General features: G+C 40.3%; 1 protein-coding gene across 1 annotated transcript; it reads left to right on the plus strand.

Moving 5' to 3' along the window:
* Positions 1 to 14128: 14128 nt before the first annotated feature.
* LOC113122594 (kelch-like protein 38) lies at positions 14129 to 17133 on the plus strand. Its single transcript, XM_026294045.1, has 5 exons — positions 14129 to 14266; positions 14748 to 15968; positions 16090 to 16231; positions 16342 to 16447; positions 16559 to 17133. The coding sequence occupies exons 2-5, from the start codon at positions 14749 to 14751 to the stop codon at positions 16846 to 16848; spliced, it is 1758 nt and encodes a 585-aa protein (XP_026149830.1). The 5' UTR covers positions 14129 to 14266; position 14748; the 3' UTR covers positions 16849 to 17133.
* Positions 17134 to 17853: the final 720 nt, after the last annotated feature.

The following is a 17853-nucleotide window of genomic DNA, read 5'->3' on the forward strand; positions in this document are numbered from 1 at the left end:
AACTCCATTAGTGCAGCACACAGGAGGGAGGAGGGGGAAGATGATAACTCCATGTTCCTAAACAACAGGCAGAGTTTTTTCCCCGTGTCTTCCTGTCCACGGAAGAAGCAATTGCAGAAGCAATGTCATCATCATGGAAAAAGGCTTCTCTGGGGCATTTCTAAGTTTACAGATTGTGCTGATATTTTGTAAGCTTTCATTTTAGTGTCATTTTACAAGATCATATTAGCTCCATGAGTTTGTCTCAACTGTGGTGTGATGGGAGTCAGTAAGAAAAGGTTATCTTGGTGCCAAATCCCTGCAGCGGCTGTGTAGACAGGCTGGTGCAGGGGAGGTGGTAGGTGTGCCTATCTGAAGGAACAGCTTGTTTACAAGAGAAAATTCAGCAATTTCCTCTTTAGAAAACAAGACGCAGCCTTGCAGCCACCAAAACTGCCCCATACCTGGCATCTGAATACTGAATTCGATACCTACATGTATAACAGCAGCATACCCACATGTGCATCACAACAAATGCTATCTTGTTCCAGTATACTCACACAAAAGCATACAAATATTGAAATATATGTTTGGCATTTTCTCCACGACTTTGAGATGAATAATTCAAGCCTGATTTTCAGAGGGTGGCATGAATTGAACATGCACCACTCAGCTCTGGTCATCTCTGTCTGATTTGCTGGGTGTCATGATGAATGATCACTACATGGTTTGCCTCTTTGGCCCGGCTCTCATTGAATTTTAATATATGTACGTGGAATGTATGATCATTAAAACTCTGTGTGGCAAATGTAAAGGGGTGAAACTAAATAACAGCAAAAACACAACCCTCAGCCGTTCTCTCTTGCTTTCTCCCAGCCTCTGTCTCCATCCATTCATTAATGATATCTATAGTCCCTTAAGCCCTTCATGAGTGTTGGTGGAGTGTCGGGAAGCTCAGTAATCCCCACGTTGCTCTTTATTCTGCCCATGACGCTCATCCCCTCTGTGTCAGATCCTGAAACCCCAGCTAATCCCCTGGTGGCATTGCACATGGGGCCCCAGCTGTCGGCTCTCATGCTGTGTAGCTTCGCACCCAGCTAATTTGTGGCTCTGCTTGGGATGCTATTGATGTCACCCTACCCCATCTACTCCAATAACTTTTTTCCCACTCTCTTTCTCTTTCCTGCTCCATCTTTTTTCTCTCTTTCTCATTGTGCCCTTTCTTTCTCCTGGCTGATGATGAAACTCCAAGCTGGCACCAATGGAACGCTTTTATTCCCAGTGTTGTTTTAAGAGTCAGTGTCCTTTCCATCTGTGCCTGCACATTACTAATCTGCCACAAGGCCATTCCTCCCTTCAAGCAAAAGCTGAATGGACATGCAGTTGGAGGTGGAGATAAATGCAGCACACAGGGCAATTGGGACTGAGCAGCCAAGAGCACACAGACTAAGCATTTGAATGATGGCACATTAAGAATCCTCAAGTTCAATTAAGAGTGCTTAACAGTGCATCAGTATGCAAGCTCTAGTTCTCGCAGACTTATTTTAATGAGAGGAAGGAGGTGGGAAGGAGCAGAGAGGAAAGAGAAGGGTGGTGGGTGAGGGTGTGGGGCATGATTAGCATTGTTTGCTTTCTTCCTAAGCTCCTCTGTGCAGCTCAATGGAGCGGTAGGCTGCAAAGAGGTTTTGGACACTTTGGTGTCGCCCACCCAGGCTAATGCAACCTGCCTGGCACTCCGCAGGTGAGAGGACCTGTACATGCAGAGAAACATGGGAGCTGATTATCACCTTTGGCATGGAAGAAGAATTCCAGTCCTTTAGTCCAAATAAAAATAAGACATAATAAATATTCTGCCACAAGGAAAAATCATCCTGAAAGAAACAAGGCATGTTATGGTTCAGATGGAAAGTGCATTTTATGCTGCATACAGGTCATGGCCTGTTCTACATTTTAAATTACCCATCAAATATTTTTTTCAGTTATGAATTGACAGCCCCAAACTGCCAATTGTATGGCACAAACAGCAATTAAATGGGCCTTGTATAGTCCTGGCTTTATTCCCTTACAAGTAAAAATTTGAAGTCCATACATAGCAATCAATTGTGGAGTTTGAAGACGTGAGAGAAGTGAGAGAAAAAGACAGAGAGACAAATACAGGGGTAGTGCAGGAATAGTGCCCATTGCAGAAACAGTAGAAAAGTAGAGGGAAGAATAGTCAAAGTCAAACAGAGGCAGATTAGAGAAAGAGAAGAGAACAGACCAATATAGAGGCAGAGAAGGACCAAACTAATGATAGCAGTGAAAATTGGAGTTAGAGCCCCAAGCTGAGATTGTGAGAGACAGGATGCGGAACTGACCCCATTCCCAACTTCTCTTGGCGTGGCCTCATCGATGTGACATGCATTACCATCACAGCTCTTGTCTCTGGCCCCACCGTCTCTTCCCTCCACTGTTGTTCCTATACTGCCAGTCATGATCAAAACCTCTCCTTAACACACTGGGCTGCACCCTCTCTCTCTCTCTCTTTCTCTCTCTCTCTCTCTCTCTGTCATCTTCTCTGGACCCACTGTCACAAAGATAAATAAGAAAAAAAGTCACTGAGAATTTTCCAACAGCCACTTTCTCCCGGCGGATTTTTCTACACAGTTTCTTTGCGCTATTGTGAGGCTGCAGGATTATCTCGGGGGGGACGGCTGTCGGGCTATTCGAGGTCGGGGCGCGTATTTACAGGTCTGGTACACAGTAATAGAAGCGCAAAAGAGAAAAAAGTACTCACAAAGTGACACAAATCAAATACAGGGTGAGTCGAGCAAAGAATGTGAACCCTGATACAGGTGTCAGATCCTATTCCACTAAAAACACCATTGCTAGAGAGAAAACAAGAGGAAGTTAAACTCATCAAGTCCATTTTTAGAGTGACACTGAGTATATATACAATATGTAATATTTAAGAGATTTAAATTACAGATATATGTGAATATATGTTTACTGTAAATTGTGCAGACACACCATTATACTCCAAATGTTCCTGTGTATAACCAGATAAAACTTATGACACATGTTTGTGAAAAAAACCCATAGAATAGTAAATTGCCAAATTATGTCTCCACTTCACATTAAACTGCAAGACTGTAATTACAGCCACCACTCTGTGACAGATATTTTTGTTTTCTTTTCTGTCACTTTGTTGGAGAGGAATGTACTCTAACCACCCCCGACTGGAAAATGAAACGTACTCTGTGTTTGTTGATAAGAGTTTGTCATTTCTGTCAGGCACCATGCATCTGTTACTGTTTGACAACCAAAAGCAGCAGTCCTGAGGCTCACAGTCAGAGACGATTCAGAAACAGAAACTGGTCGCGATGATCACCACAGACAGGTGGAAGCTGACAGACAGAGAATAAGAGAAAATGACTGGGAAAGAAGTTGACACAAGAAAATAACAGTCTCATTCTGCACTAAATGGATCTTTAGAAAGTTGAGGTAGTCATTCACTGTGGCCAGCGTTCATTTATTTGCAGTGATTAACAATATATCACAATGTCTTATAAAGTTGGATTTAAAGCCTAATTATCTGAAAAGTAACTTATCTAAAAGTGATGGTGTATGAGCTCAGCTACCTCCAACACAGTTTGTGTTACAGGTTTTCACTATACAAGTATTAGGATCATAGTTGGAAACAAATATCTTCCAGACAATGAGAATTCATTTTTCAAGTTTTACTAAAATGACATTTCAGGAACTCTGCTTTGTGCTCTTCATCCACATGCCGTTGACTCACGAATAAAGGTATTATGTGCACCAGAGTTCACACAAAGTTTGCAGGAGAGATTATGGAGGAGCCTGAGAGCCGCAGTGCCTAAGGTTATAAGCTAATTCCTCAACAACAGTGATGAGCCTCGATGCCATTTGAGAAAGCAGTTGATGTACTGTATGTTTCTATTTGCATTTACATGGCACGTGACTGTGCAGTCACAGCATGTGCATATGTGTTTAGTCTGTGCTACTCACAGACTCATCTTTCTGCATTCCAGCAAGGGAGCCTGCTCTTTGTGCACACTGTATAATGTCAGTAGCAGATATTGCACAAATATAGATAGCTTAAATATATTGACATTTAAAACCAATACGAGTGTGACTTGTAAGGTGCTGACATATGGCTCCATAACTTACTGTGTTAATGATTTTTTTTTTATTTTGAGCAGCAGCAAATAAGCAACAAATGCATACACAAATGTACACACACCACTCTGATGGGTTTTAAATGAAACAAATATAAAGTATTCAACAGTTTTAATTTATTTATGTGAATGACAGAGATCTTTCACACAGTGATATTACACTGTAGCTGGGAGAAAAACCCCAGGGTAGGCTTATGCCCAGGATTTCTAAGGGGATCTCCAGTGGGGTGCAAGGGGTGATTTGCATTGCCCCCTCCAGGCACTTTTATCCTGACCCAGCATCACTGCACACATGGTGGAACAGTAGCCTGTGCTGTTGCCTGGACAACTGAGCACAGGATTACAGGTCAGGAGAAGGGGTCTAAAGGTAGAGAGACAGAGAGAGATGTGAAGGGATGGGGGGACAAATAGAGGGAGGGTAGCACTAAGTGTTTGGATCAGTGGTTTTCAAACCTGGTTGTGCTGGTTTTTCATTTTGGACAACTAATGAAGGACTGTTTTGAGCTTGGGGCATAAGGTGAATGCAATTAATTGGCTGGTTGGAAAGAAAACCACTAGTGCTCTATGGACTGTGGGCTAAAATTTAGAGGCTGTCACTGAGATGTTTTCTTGCTGAGTATGCATGCAGCTTTAGTCTGATTCCTCTAGTGTTAAACACTTATTGCTCAATACTATATTGTACCCTAAGCATGGATGGATTCCTGAACAGGGCTATTGGGCACAGTTCCAAATCATGTTGTTGCTCCTATAATTGTTAAAAAAAAAAAAAAAAATACAGGGGCCTATTATATGTCTCTGTCCAGGGGCCTAATTTCTCATGATCCGTTCTTGATCATAAAGTAAAACAGCTCTGATGCACCTGGTCAACCAGTGCAACTGGATTCACTGGTTAGCTCCTTCGGTATTTGCTAGTGTGAGATTATGCAGTTTACTAGCCAGTTATAATTCTTTACCTTAACTAAAAGTAAGAATATAATCAAAGTAGTGTGAATGATATGATTAAAACTGACAGTTTAATACCAATAACTTGTTCCCTATTCAGATTATTACTCTCTCAGAGCTGTGATAAAAGGTTTCTATCATTGAAAAGATTTAATATTTAATGTAAAGTTATCCAAAAGAGTTTTCATTATTCTAGCTCTGATTTTTGGCTCAATACAGAAAGACTGGAAGAGCATCCTTGGACTCACTGCTGTATTTATTCAACATATAACATAACATGGAGGTTTCCTCCCAGAACAAATTTGATGGGACTTTGGGTTCAGGGCTCTGGATTTTTTCTTTTCTTTGGCAACTCTGTGCTTATTTGTTTTCTTACTGAAGGTTTGCCATCATGTCAATCCACACACTTTGGAGGTGTATTGAGAAAGGAAAAATACAATGTAGAGATTACCTCTCAAAGTATACTGCTCTGCCTTCTTCCTAATCCAGTCAGGAACTTCTCATCTCTGTTTGACTCTGTTTCCATGAAGACCAGGCCATTGAACGACGGGATATGGCACAATCTAATGCCCTCAGGGGAAAGAAAAGTTTCTGCTGCTGCTGCATATTAAAGCCTAGCTATTTTCTGAGTGTGGCATGTCTTTATTCACTATCAGTGGTTCCACAGAGATTTGTACAGCTTTAGCTGGCAGCAGTGCAAGTGCGAGTTGCTATCTGACTGACTGATTGTTTTTAATAATGCTCACACCCCAGTGCTCACATTTGTTCCTATTTAACCAGGGAGATTTTGGAGGGGTCAGGATTGCTCTGTTTTTCTATTAAGCTGAAATAACGACACTGGTTATAATGTGCAGCAACAAGGTGTGAGGTGGGGCAGTGTGATGGCAAGAAGGTTCCTGGTTTGAAACCCATCAGGGGCCTTTCTGTGTGGAGTCTGCATGTTCTCCCTGTGCTTGTGTGGGTTTTCTCCAGGTACTCTGGTTTCCTCCCACAGTCCAAAAACATGTATGTCAGGTTGATTGGTGACTCTAAATTGCCCATAGGAGTGAGTGTGAGTGTGTGAGGTTGTTTGTCTCTATGTGGCCCTGTGATGGACTGGTGACCTGTCCAGGGTGGACCCCTGCCTTTCACCCAAAGAGAGCTGGGATAGGCTCCAGCAGATCCCTGTGACCCTAAATAGGAATACGTGGGTATAGAGGATGGATGCAAGGTGCGAGGCGTTCCTCTGATACTACCTAAATTACCTCTCAGCATGAAATGCACTGGCTATCCATGAGAACTTCACAATACCAGAGCATATCGAATTGCCTCCACTGAATAATAATAATAATATACCTAACTGTATATGGCCCATCTGCTCTATTTGTCATACACCACTCTTGTCCAAGTTGAGGCACCAGCCTCTTACATCTTATTGATATGATTAACTACATAAAAAATCTCCTCTAGTTTTGTAGATGTTCAGCTTGCTCATTATTTTCAAGGATCATTGGCCCAAGTCTACATATAATTGTCGATTCTGTTGGTGTGAGACATCAACAGCTTCACAACAATTACAGACCCAACTTCAAATTTGTCATTTGTTAAATCTTAGAAATCATTGGTCCTTAGAGGTCCCTTAACTTTCTAATTTTTTTCTTTCCTCTCAGGGAGTTTTTAAATATCTGTTTTTCATCTATCCTTCAGATTCTATGTTCCATTTATCTATATGTTATTCTTGGATTATAATTAGCTTTGTTTTTGTACAGTCATGCCTTTCTTCAATGCAAATTATCTCAGCAGACATAATAGCTTTTCTCATAATATAAAGAAATCGATGGGCCAAACTCTTCAAGAAATGAATGTTAATGAAAATGAGATTTTAATTGCAGGCCCTCTTTGTATCTACCCACATGATGCCTGTGTGCAAAACTTGTTTTGTTCACATTCTAGTTTAAAAAGCTAAAGTTAATAAATCAGTTTTAAATAAATTTTCATCATTACAAAAATTTATTTCACAATCACAAAAAATATTCTTAGTCACACTTCAAAATTGATTTGGCCATGAATCCTTAGCTCAGAAACAAAAAATAATAATGTTGATCCATTCTGTCAGGGCATGACACTGATAATTTCATCCATATCTTTGTGACAGCCTGGTGAGATTTTGTGCTTTTCATTTGCATTCAGTATGTCCTTCTCCAATCAGTCACCTCAAGCTTGTGATGCTGAACAACACATTCAAACAATGTTCCTTTGTTTGAAATGAATTTAAAAACTCTTGTTCATGTTTAGTGGCTAATAGGAATTAAACAGCAATGCAAACATGTTATTTATGTAAACCATATTTTTGTCAGTGAAATATTGTATTTTACCCAGAGCAAGGTCTGCGTCAGGGCTGTTACTGAAAACTGTAATTCAACTCAACTGCCTCTTGGATATTCTTAACAAATTTAAGTTAAATAGCAACTGTCAGTACTGTTTTCCTATAGCAGCCTTGTATCTCAGTCCTACTGCCGATGTAGGTCCACTGATACGGTTCACTGAGCTGACTGCACTATGAAACAAACCTGCGAACAGCTCCTGAGACCACGGAGAATCATGCTGAACTTGTTTTTTTTGTTTTTTATAACGAACACCAATTGTGCTGAAGATTGCCATTTGAGTACTGAGTTTGAGCCAGTACTTTAGCTGCAACAACATGCAGCCATTCCAGGAAATATATACATGTGTCCAAAAACCAGATTTAGGGCTAAAGGGTGCTTTCACAAGAAGGAGACATGGCTCATTCATTGGAATGTTTGTTCCAGATAGTCTTATATTGGTGTTTACAAGATTAGCTTCTAATGTTCCTTTTAAATGAGACATCCAGTGGGTATGATTTGACAAAATGCTGCCATATTGAACAAGGTCAGAACAGTAATCATCTCCAGGCTGCATTATCTGCCACTAAAGTACATTCTGTTAATGTGGACGTATTTAGAAATGCGAGGGAGCGGCAGCAGGGGGATGGGGGCTGAGTTGGACAGGGGGAGTCAAGAGGAATGAGGGAGGAGAGGGGAGATGTTACAGGTTTCCAGGAAGAGACAGAGAGGCCTGGTTGAACTGGCCAACAGATCAGACTGTGCTTGCAACTTTCATGTGTGAATATACACATTGTGAGTATGAAAACAGTATGTTCCCAAAATAGCAGGGCAGTCTTCTCACTGAAACTTCTCCTGATGAATAAAGGTTAAACCAACATTTACTGATTTGATGGGCCATTTGAGGGAAGCAAAAGCAACTTGTAAAGACAACTGATGCATTATCACTTAGGACAGTTAAAATGGCAAACTTGTTAACTTATTCACACATCCAACAAGGCTGCAGCAACATTAGCATTCATTTGGATCCATGTTACTGGTCATATGATGAATGTAGGTCCAGTGTTCACCCTGTTTAGCTTAAGTTTGTGGTTTTGACAAACTCCTAATGGAAATATTTGACTAATTAACTACAAAGTGTTCCACTGTGTTCAGTCATTGTCTGTTACCTTTTTGGTGTGAAGTAAATAAAACACCTGCATGCTGAGATTGAAAGTCACTAATGTGTGCCATGAGTAAAGCCAAACAGTAAAGCGCTCTGTAAAACCAAAACAATAAGCTTAAAGTTATTAAATGCTCCCCAGAGATTAGGGGAACTGCCGAGCTGGTGACAATTTTAGTTGGTTTGTTACTAAGCGCAATCCCTTTCACATTATACATAGTCATTTGATCCATTGTCAACATGAAAATAGTGATTGTGCTGCACTCACCTCATACACCTCTGATGAAAAAAGGAATTCTTCTTTTCTCATTACCACCCTTGGAGAGATGGGTGCTATTTGTTCTAGCTCTCAAACATTGTTTTCCTTTCAAAATAGTGTCCAAGACATACAAATAGACTGGTTGAAAATAGTATGTTTCCCTTCTGTTTAAATCACTAGAATAATAATAAGGATAAGATCAAAACAGACTCAATCAAACCCCTATAAAAATGCTGCAGCTTTTTAATTATGATCTGTTTAAAGACTGACCACACCAGTGCATGTTCATACTCCTTTGTGGTTTCATTAATTCACTGACCCTCTCTGCACTTTAAAACCACTCATTTGTTCTCTTTTGAAACATAACATTTCCATTGCCTGTCCCTGCATCTGTTTCTCTGTCTGTCTGACAGAGGGGGGTGAAGTGGAAAACATAGAGGCCTTCAAAGACATCTGAGTAATTTCACCTCCAGAAAACTTGCCAAAGTGCTTTCTCTTCTTTTGCTCTTGATATTTTTTCTCTTTTCCTCTTCCCTCTGTAGCATTTTCCTCTCTGTCTCTTCATCTCCTCTGCCTTTATATTTCTGCTATCTGTGGCCTCTCTCTTTCGCTATATATTTCTGTCTCCATCCTTGCTCCCTGTACTCCCTTTCCTCACTTGCCCTCTTTCTTCTGTACCTCGGCTACACCTGGCTGGCTGCTGAGGGCTGACTCTTTAAAGACATTGGATTCAGTTTCTGATGCTAGTGGAATATCAATACCAGCTTCACACACACTCACCTGTCCTTCTTGCACATATAACAACATAGAACACCATTAGGGCACAGGCATGGCCACAAACACCCCCCTCTATGCACATGCAACATACTATCTTACACAGAGAGCAGAAAGCACAAAGGGAGGCTGTGTCTGAGATGTGGCACAGTGGCAACGATTGGATGACCTCCATACAAACAAGAAAGGAGCCTTGGGAGCTCTACAGTGGAGGTCACAGTGAGTAAACAAAGCATTTCCACTCCACATTTTTTGTTGCTACAAAGCACTTTTTATTCTTTCCAAATAACATGTCCTGCATGTGTGTTGGTTCTATCAGAAGAATTTTGAACAGGTAATGTTCAACCTTTTAGGAGCACACACACTTATTTTCCTACCACAATCTCACCTCTCTCTCTCCACCTTCCTTGTTGTTGACTTATGCTTGGACATCTCTCCATCACAGCCAGATTACTGTTCTCAGTGTCGCCTGGCATGGGTATCTTTGCACTTGGAAGTAACACCTGACAGCCGATTCAGTAAAGTGGTTATCAAATGACTGTTTCAATTGTCTTTCCTATCTGAGTGTCTGAGTAAATAGGTATTTTACATTTCACACCGTAAGTGCATGTTTGCAGCAGTTTGAAGATATCTGGGTGGATTTATAACTTTTTTTTTGCATTCATTGAGAATGTTTTGTCATGATGGTCCTAAAAAATAAAAAAAATAATAAACAACATCTCACCAGTTTATGCAGCTGCTTTACAGGCTTTACTGAGTTTAGCCTTGATACCTTCTTGGAAGTCACAGAGGACAAAGTCAGCTTTTCACCACACTACAATTTGCATAACATTGGTCTGACACCTAGTGGATACATTAATGTTGGTCTGAACAGGAGTACCAGATAATGCTCAAAATTAGACTTGCATCTCCATCCGTTTTCTTAAAATCAACAGTCATGTACTAGAATCAGCTGCAATATGACAGAGTTTTCAGAGCTCTCTGTTGACTGTACTGCTACATGTACTCAATCAACAACCTGAATATTTAATTTAAGCCAATGTTTAGCTTGCAGATGGAAAATATTTGCCATTTGGGTAATTTAACACTTAAAGGTTGCACTGAACGTCGGCTTTGTGATTAAACAAATAACCCTCCAAAGAACAATGGAAAGCCAGCACTTTCAGTACACACATCCTTTCATCCATCTATCGACTATGGCTTATCCTGGTACATTCATGGCTGAGCGGGACTGCAGCTAATCACTTAAAGTACTAACAGCAAAAATGAATTAGAGAAAGAAACGTTATTAAATCTTATAGTATATAATCTCATAGTAAAAATCTCAGTTGTTGATATTATCCATAGCTGTTGTTTATTGTGCGATAGCATTATATGTATTTAATCACATTCATTTACTCTTTATGTAGTAGTTTGTATTGACACAGTGACACAGTCTGCTATTTGTGTGCTGGATTCAGATGACCTGCAAATGATAGATCTCTCCATCCATCCAACTATTCATTATCTATACCTTCTTGTTCCTATTTAGGGCCACAGGGATCAGCTGGAGCCTATCCCAGCTCTCTTTGGGTGAAAGGCAGGGGTACACCCTGGACAGGCAAACAATAGCTATCTATAGAAAATAGTGAATCTCACAGGTGTCTTAGTTTCTTCTGTTTCATATCTGAGGAGTAAACAGTTTACTGTCGACTGATCAATGTGTCATTATAAATGAACTTATTATGGTCTTCTTAGTGTAACCAGTGATGACAGACAGCACCTGATCCACCATAACTGAATGTGTTTATTATAGTCAAATGAGAACCATTAATAGATTTTTTCATGAAGATTTTAATTGCACAAATTACTTGACCCTAGCTAGACTTGTTTCAGTCTGCTGTGGGAGTTCGCTCCATCTCAACAAACTTATTTAAGCTCTGAATCTGTGCCCCTGCACCACAGGTAACTATCTGAACAGACATGACAAAGTGCCAAACCAGTCTACTCCAGCCCAAGCATGAGATTTATCGTAGCAAGAAGAACTAGATTTGAGAAGGAACTTACAATTCAGGGATAGGAACAAGAGCCATATCGAGTCAAACAGGAAAGAGAGCTGGTTTTCATGTGGGTTTAGAGTGGGATAAAATGCTGCTGAGCAACCTAAGCTCAAAAAACATGATTTATCTGGAAGACGCCTTATTGGTTTTTAACTCCACCCTTATGGGCTGTGAAATAACAAAGTCCCACAACGATCCAAAGGTCTCATTCACTTTCACATTGATTTAATAAAAAAGGCATTAATTAAGTAAACACAAATGAATAGAAATCATTATCTTGGCTTACATATAGATGAATGTTCCCCTTCCCCAGCACTATTTTCTTTAGCCCATGTATGAAACCTTTTAAATTACTTCAACACTACTCATGTTTTAAGGTCAGGGGAGATAGAAAAAATGAGGGTTTCATGCAGAGTAAAATATTACTTAAAGTCCTGTGCTAAGTAGGATGCAATCCATTGAGGTCAACTCACTGTCTGTGTTGTTTTCAAATAGTCTTCAATTTAGCCAGAGAGAGCTGTCTGCCCTTCAAATAAACACACATACACACACGACTAATCAGTGAGATCTAAATTCCCTGAGTATAGCCTCTATTAGACCATGTGCTTATTAGAAGATAATCATTTGGTGATATGAAGCACTGGGCAGTGGGTGGCAGTAGTAATGTTGCTGCATGAAAATGCTCTTCTGCAAACTGTGTGCCAAAGTCTTAACTTTTAGTATAAGTTATCGCCTAAAGGCAGACATTAATGAGTCCTTCTTGTCAAGGTGAAGAAACACAGATAACAAATACTTTGCTTGACTTTAAAGAATGTAATCACTGCTTTGAATTTGAGAGCAGGGTTTATAAAGTGACACCAGAGTCTTCTGGGCAAATAAGTTATGCTTTTTTACCTTGACTGTACAGAATAGCACCATTATGTTAATACCAGTAGAAAGGGCAGATAATCATTTTTGACATTTTAAGCTGATACAATCAACATTGTCCTGCAAGTATGGATAACATATTAGCCTACAATTAAACAGATCTGTTGATTGATTTTACTTTGAAATAAGCCCCTGATCGCACACTAAAAACTCAAAAACACAAAGAAGTTAATATTTTACCAAGTTTTTTCTGACCCATCCACTAGATGGTGCTGTTTAGTTTTGGCTGCTTGCAATGGTAAAGAAGCCAATGCTGTGGTGTCACACAAGGCAATATTATTCACTCATGTTTTAATTTGGCATGTACCCACCCATCCATTATTTTAAACAGTGTGTATATGACACATTTGTGTTTTATTATTTCAGGTTTCTATGCTTGTATGTTCTGCAGTGAAACTAACAAACAACAAATTGAGAAACTGTCCAGATAGATGGCAGGTAAGCACAAATAAGTTGGGTCTAAGTTGATGATTTTGTTGTGCAATCAACACTGAATTGCACTCCACTTCGTGCGGTAGCTCAAGCAGCTATTTATGTCTAATTTGCTAAGCTCAGTAAACAAGCCTGAGTACAAGAAAAACATCTGTACCTGAGACGACTTCAAATGCATTCTAGTTTTGTTGTTTTTATGTAGTCACATTTAAGAAACAGCCCTTCAAGCTTTGTTTCTTTGATTCTTCGCCAGCTTTAAGGTACCGGTAAGCAATTATATTGCCACGTTGTGGGATGTACTGAGTGAAAGCTGGTGTTACACTGAATAAGCTTTATCTGTTTCAGTGAACATGAAACAAATGAGATGGAAATAAGCTTAACAAACATGAAGATTGGAAATGCAAGCATTTGTTGTCGATGTATACTTAAAGTAGGATACTTCTCTATGCTTAAAAGATGAATCACAGAACCCAAAAACGTTTAACGCTAACAGAAGAGTTTTTATTTTCCCTCTATTAACTCAAGGCTACATCAGAAACATGTTTACAGAAGTCATTGTCCATTATTTGTAATGCTAAAAGCCGTGGTGAGTATGGTGTAAATGTGGTTGATGCTGTTCCTTATACGCAGATCTCTTTATATCTGTGTTTATGCTGCTTCTACAGTAAACCAATCCTGTTTTTGTATCTCTGTGTTCCTCCAGCCAGCAGACAGAACGAGCAGCCAACAATATCAGTATTATCAAGTATCAGCCCTGTCTTTAGTGCTACAATCATGTTCCAGGCAGCGACAGATATGATGGAGTGAATAGGAATACAAGCTATAGAGAAGAGAGAAGTCTTGTGTGAGGATAAAATATCACAAGAAATGGAAAAGAAAGAAACAAATCGATGGAAAGACAGAGATTAAGTTATGGAGCCAGCCAGATACTGAGAAAGTGCTCTAACATGTCACATGTCTGCAGTGATGTTGCCAAAGAGAGGCTCTATTTTTAGGGGAGGAATGTACACAGAGGCCTCGTGGAAAGAGACCATAACAACAAACAGTATGCAACACGCTTCTATGAAGAGACAGCTCCATCTGGATCATACAGTCACCTTAGCATCGGCATGAGAGCTAAAACGAAAAATTACAGAATAATTTCAAAACATCAGGTTTTCTGCTGAGGACTTGCTTCGAATACAGAGTGGAAGCCCTGGAAAATATATAAAGAGAGTGAAGAGGAACAAGTAAGAGATGTTTTGCAGTGAGCTGCTAGTGGCATTGGATTTGTGTCTGTCTGTTGGCATAGCTTTGAATTAATCTGATGTAAGAAGGGATTAAATATAAGCTTTACAACATTGTTTTATATTCATGCTGAGGTGACATTTAAAAGTCTACATCTTCATCTGGACAGTACAGCATCGAAATAGTTTTATCCTTGTCAATTCTGGGGGAATAATAATCAGATTTCCAATTAATTAAAATTGTGGCCTTGTATCAAAAACAGAATCGCTTTCCTCAAAATCTTTTTAGCGTCTCCTGCTTTGATGGTGTGCAACCATTATTTTATAGCACTTCATCAAATAGAGATTAAGTGAGGGGATTAAATTAAAAATTATGTGACCGTATGAACACTTACACATACTGATGAAGATACCCAGTGTTGATGTTTTCCAAAAACAATAAAGGCTGAAAATGTTTTTTTAACAACTTGATATCTCTTCACAGCATGGATCAGTCAGCACTCAAAATGTTCCACTTTAAAGATAAGGAGCAGTCTTGCAAGTTGCTTCTGCAGCTTAACAGACTGAGACAGGAGAAAGTCCTGACTGATGTGTTACTGTGTTCAGACAACATAGAAATCCCATGTCACCGTAACGTCCTGGTCTCCAGTAGCCCTTACTTCAGAGCAATGTTCTGCAGCAACTTCTTGGAGAGACAGCAGAACAAAATCAGCCTAAAGGGCATCCCATCAGCCACCCTGAGCAGTATTATTGACTATGTCTACACTGGACTCATTAGTATCAGGATGGACATTGTACTACCTCTGATGCAAGCAGCATCCATGTTGCAATATGGCCGCCTTTTTGAAGCTTGCTCCACTTTTCTCCAAGAGCAGCTAAGCCCAGACAACTGTTTGAGCATGATAAGGCTCTCTGAGATCATGAATTGCAACAGTTTGAAACAAAGAGCAAAGGAGATGGCCATGAAGAGCTTCTCCGATGTGTCAGAATCTGAGGATCTGCGTGAGCTCTCGTTACCGGAGCTTATGGGCTACCTGGAGGATGATAGCCTTTGTGCAGAAGAGGAACAGGTCTTTGAGACACTTGTTGCTTGGATCCACCATGATCCCTTTTCCAGACGTAGTGCCATCAGTGACCTTTTCAAAAAAGTTCGCCTACGATACATCCACCCCACCTACCTCTTTCAATTCATAGCCAACGACCCCTTGATCCAGTCCTCCACCCTCTGCACTGAGCTCATTGAATCTGTGAGACGTCTCATGTTTTCTGTCAGCTCAAAATGCATTGGAGACACAGCAGCAGCCTTCAAGCCTCTCTGGGTTGCACCGAGGCGCTACACCTACCATGACATGTTGGTGGTGGTGGGAGGGAGGAAGAACAATGAGCAGACATCAAGAGAAGCCCTGGTTTTTAATGAGAGCAATCAGAAATGGGAGTGGCTTGCCAAGTTGCCCATCCGCCTGTACAAGGCCTCCTACGTTACCCTTCACAGTGTCCTCTATGTTATCGGGGGCTTGACCACAAGCACAAAGCACAGCAAAGTCAGCACGACCGTCTACACCCTCTCCCTCAAAACCAATCAGTGGCGGACAGCAGAGCCCATGCTAGAGCCACGCTTTGCCCATCAGAGTCTCTCCTACCTTCACTTCATCTTTGTCTTGGGCGGCCTTGGTCAAGATAGACAGGTGACAGCCAGTGTGGAGAGGTAACAATTAACATCAATCAAGAAACTGTTTACCCAAGCCAATACCCTTCACTGTGTGCCATAACATACACAGTATAAAACATAAATGTGCAGATAATAACACGTCTTTCAATGCTACCAGGTACAACAGCATGTTTAACCAGTGGGAGTCTATGACACCAATGCCTGAGGCAGTTCTTTACCCAGCAGTGGCTGCAACTAACCAGAGGATCTATGTGTTCGGAGGAGAAGATGCCATGCATAACCCTGTCAGAATAATACAGGTAAAACATAGGGGACTCTAAGCAACTCACTATGTTTCCATCAATTCATCTATTCTCATTCATTCACTCAGTTTATTTCCCTTCACCCTTGCTCCCTCTCTCCTTTGTAGGTGTATCACATCACCAGGAACATGTGGTCTAAGATGGAGAACAGAACAGTGAAGAATGTGTCTGCCCCAGGTGCCATAATGGATAATAAAATCTACATCATTGGAGGTAGATTCAGTGATAAGAACCTTTACACATCGTACCTTCTGAATTTATATTGTGGTTAATTCAGCTACATATACATTAATTATACATATATTAATATCTCGCCTGTCACAGGATACACCAGGAGAATGATAGCATATGACACCAAAGCCAATCGGTTCAACAAATGTGCCAACCTGAAGGAAAGAAGGATGCACCACTCTGCCACGGTTCTCAATAACAAACTCTACATCACTGGCGGACGCTACGTTAGTGGCCATGATGTCATTGAGGATTCAGACAGTTTTGAATGTTATGACCCAAAGACAGACACTTGGACATTGAAGGGGACTCTGCCATTTAAACTATTTGACCATGGCTCCCTGACTCTAACGTGTGTCTCACAGACATGGGCAAAATCATAGCTGAGGCAGCAAGGACATGATTTAATCTGGTTATTTTTTTATCAATGCTCTAAGGTGCTGAACCCAATTTATTTAAATATAGATAGTTAAACACTATTCATGCATAAAGACTGATTGTTGATGTAGTGATTTTATTTTGTAAATAGTCTTTTAATCTTCATGAGTGACAGACTGGTTAAAAAGTGCCTGCTATATAAAAACAAGCATACCTGAGGTTTTTCAAATATTTGTTTATGAATAAGAATTTTGATACCTGAAAATATTCTGCATTTTGTGTCTTTTCTGTTCTTAACACCTTCACCCGTGAGAACAAACAGCCCCTACTGTCATCAAAAAGGGTGAAAGGATCTCACCCCTCAGCTCGAAATCCTGAGATTACACTTGACAGGTTTAAATCCCGGGGCTGTGTGTTGTTTGGTTAAAGCTGCAAATTGTTTGTCCAAAGCTAAGCTCAGCTGTTGAACTTCTGTCTCTTCAATGCAAAATGATGATGAAATTGCTGTGACAACATTCTTACTGAGCCCTTCATGCAGTGGTGAAATCAAAATGTGTCTAAATGTAGCTTAAGAATATGTTTTGCCTATTGTGAGCTGATGTGTTTCAATTTATATTTATTTATGTATCTTTTGCATGTGTTCACCATTTAGTTTTACACACCATAGCTCTGTATCATCATATGTCCTGTATCTACTGTCTGTATAACTGACTGCTAATAAATCTGCGGCTAAAAGAAAAACCTCAAATGATGTACTAGTAATATAATTTTCAATCATTTTAAATAGTATTCTGATATTTTGTACATGTTTTGTGGTCTTTACATGTCGCCTCTGTCCAGCTCTGTCTCTCTCTGGACAATATGTCCAAGCACTGCTTGGTCAGGTGACTGCAGTGTGTGTCGTGTAAGTCTCATGGTGAGTTTTTCTGACCCCACTCACACTCCTGTCCACACAGGAGCTCTACATGCCCAGGCAACAACCCACAGGGGGACAAAGAAGATGATATTGA

This window comes from Mastacembelus armatus, chromosome 16 (assembly GCF_900324485.2).
Source record: "Mastacembelus armatus chromosome 16, fMasArm1.2, whole genome shotgun sequence".
Classification (NCBI taxonomy): domain Eukaryota; kingdom Metazoa; phylum Chordata; class Actinopteri; order Synbranchiformes; family Mastacembelidae; genus Mastacembelus; species Mastacembelus armatus.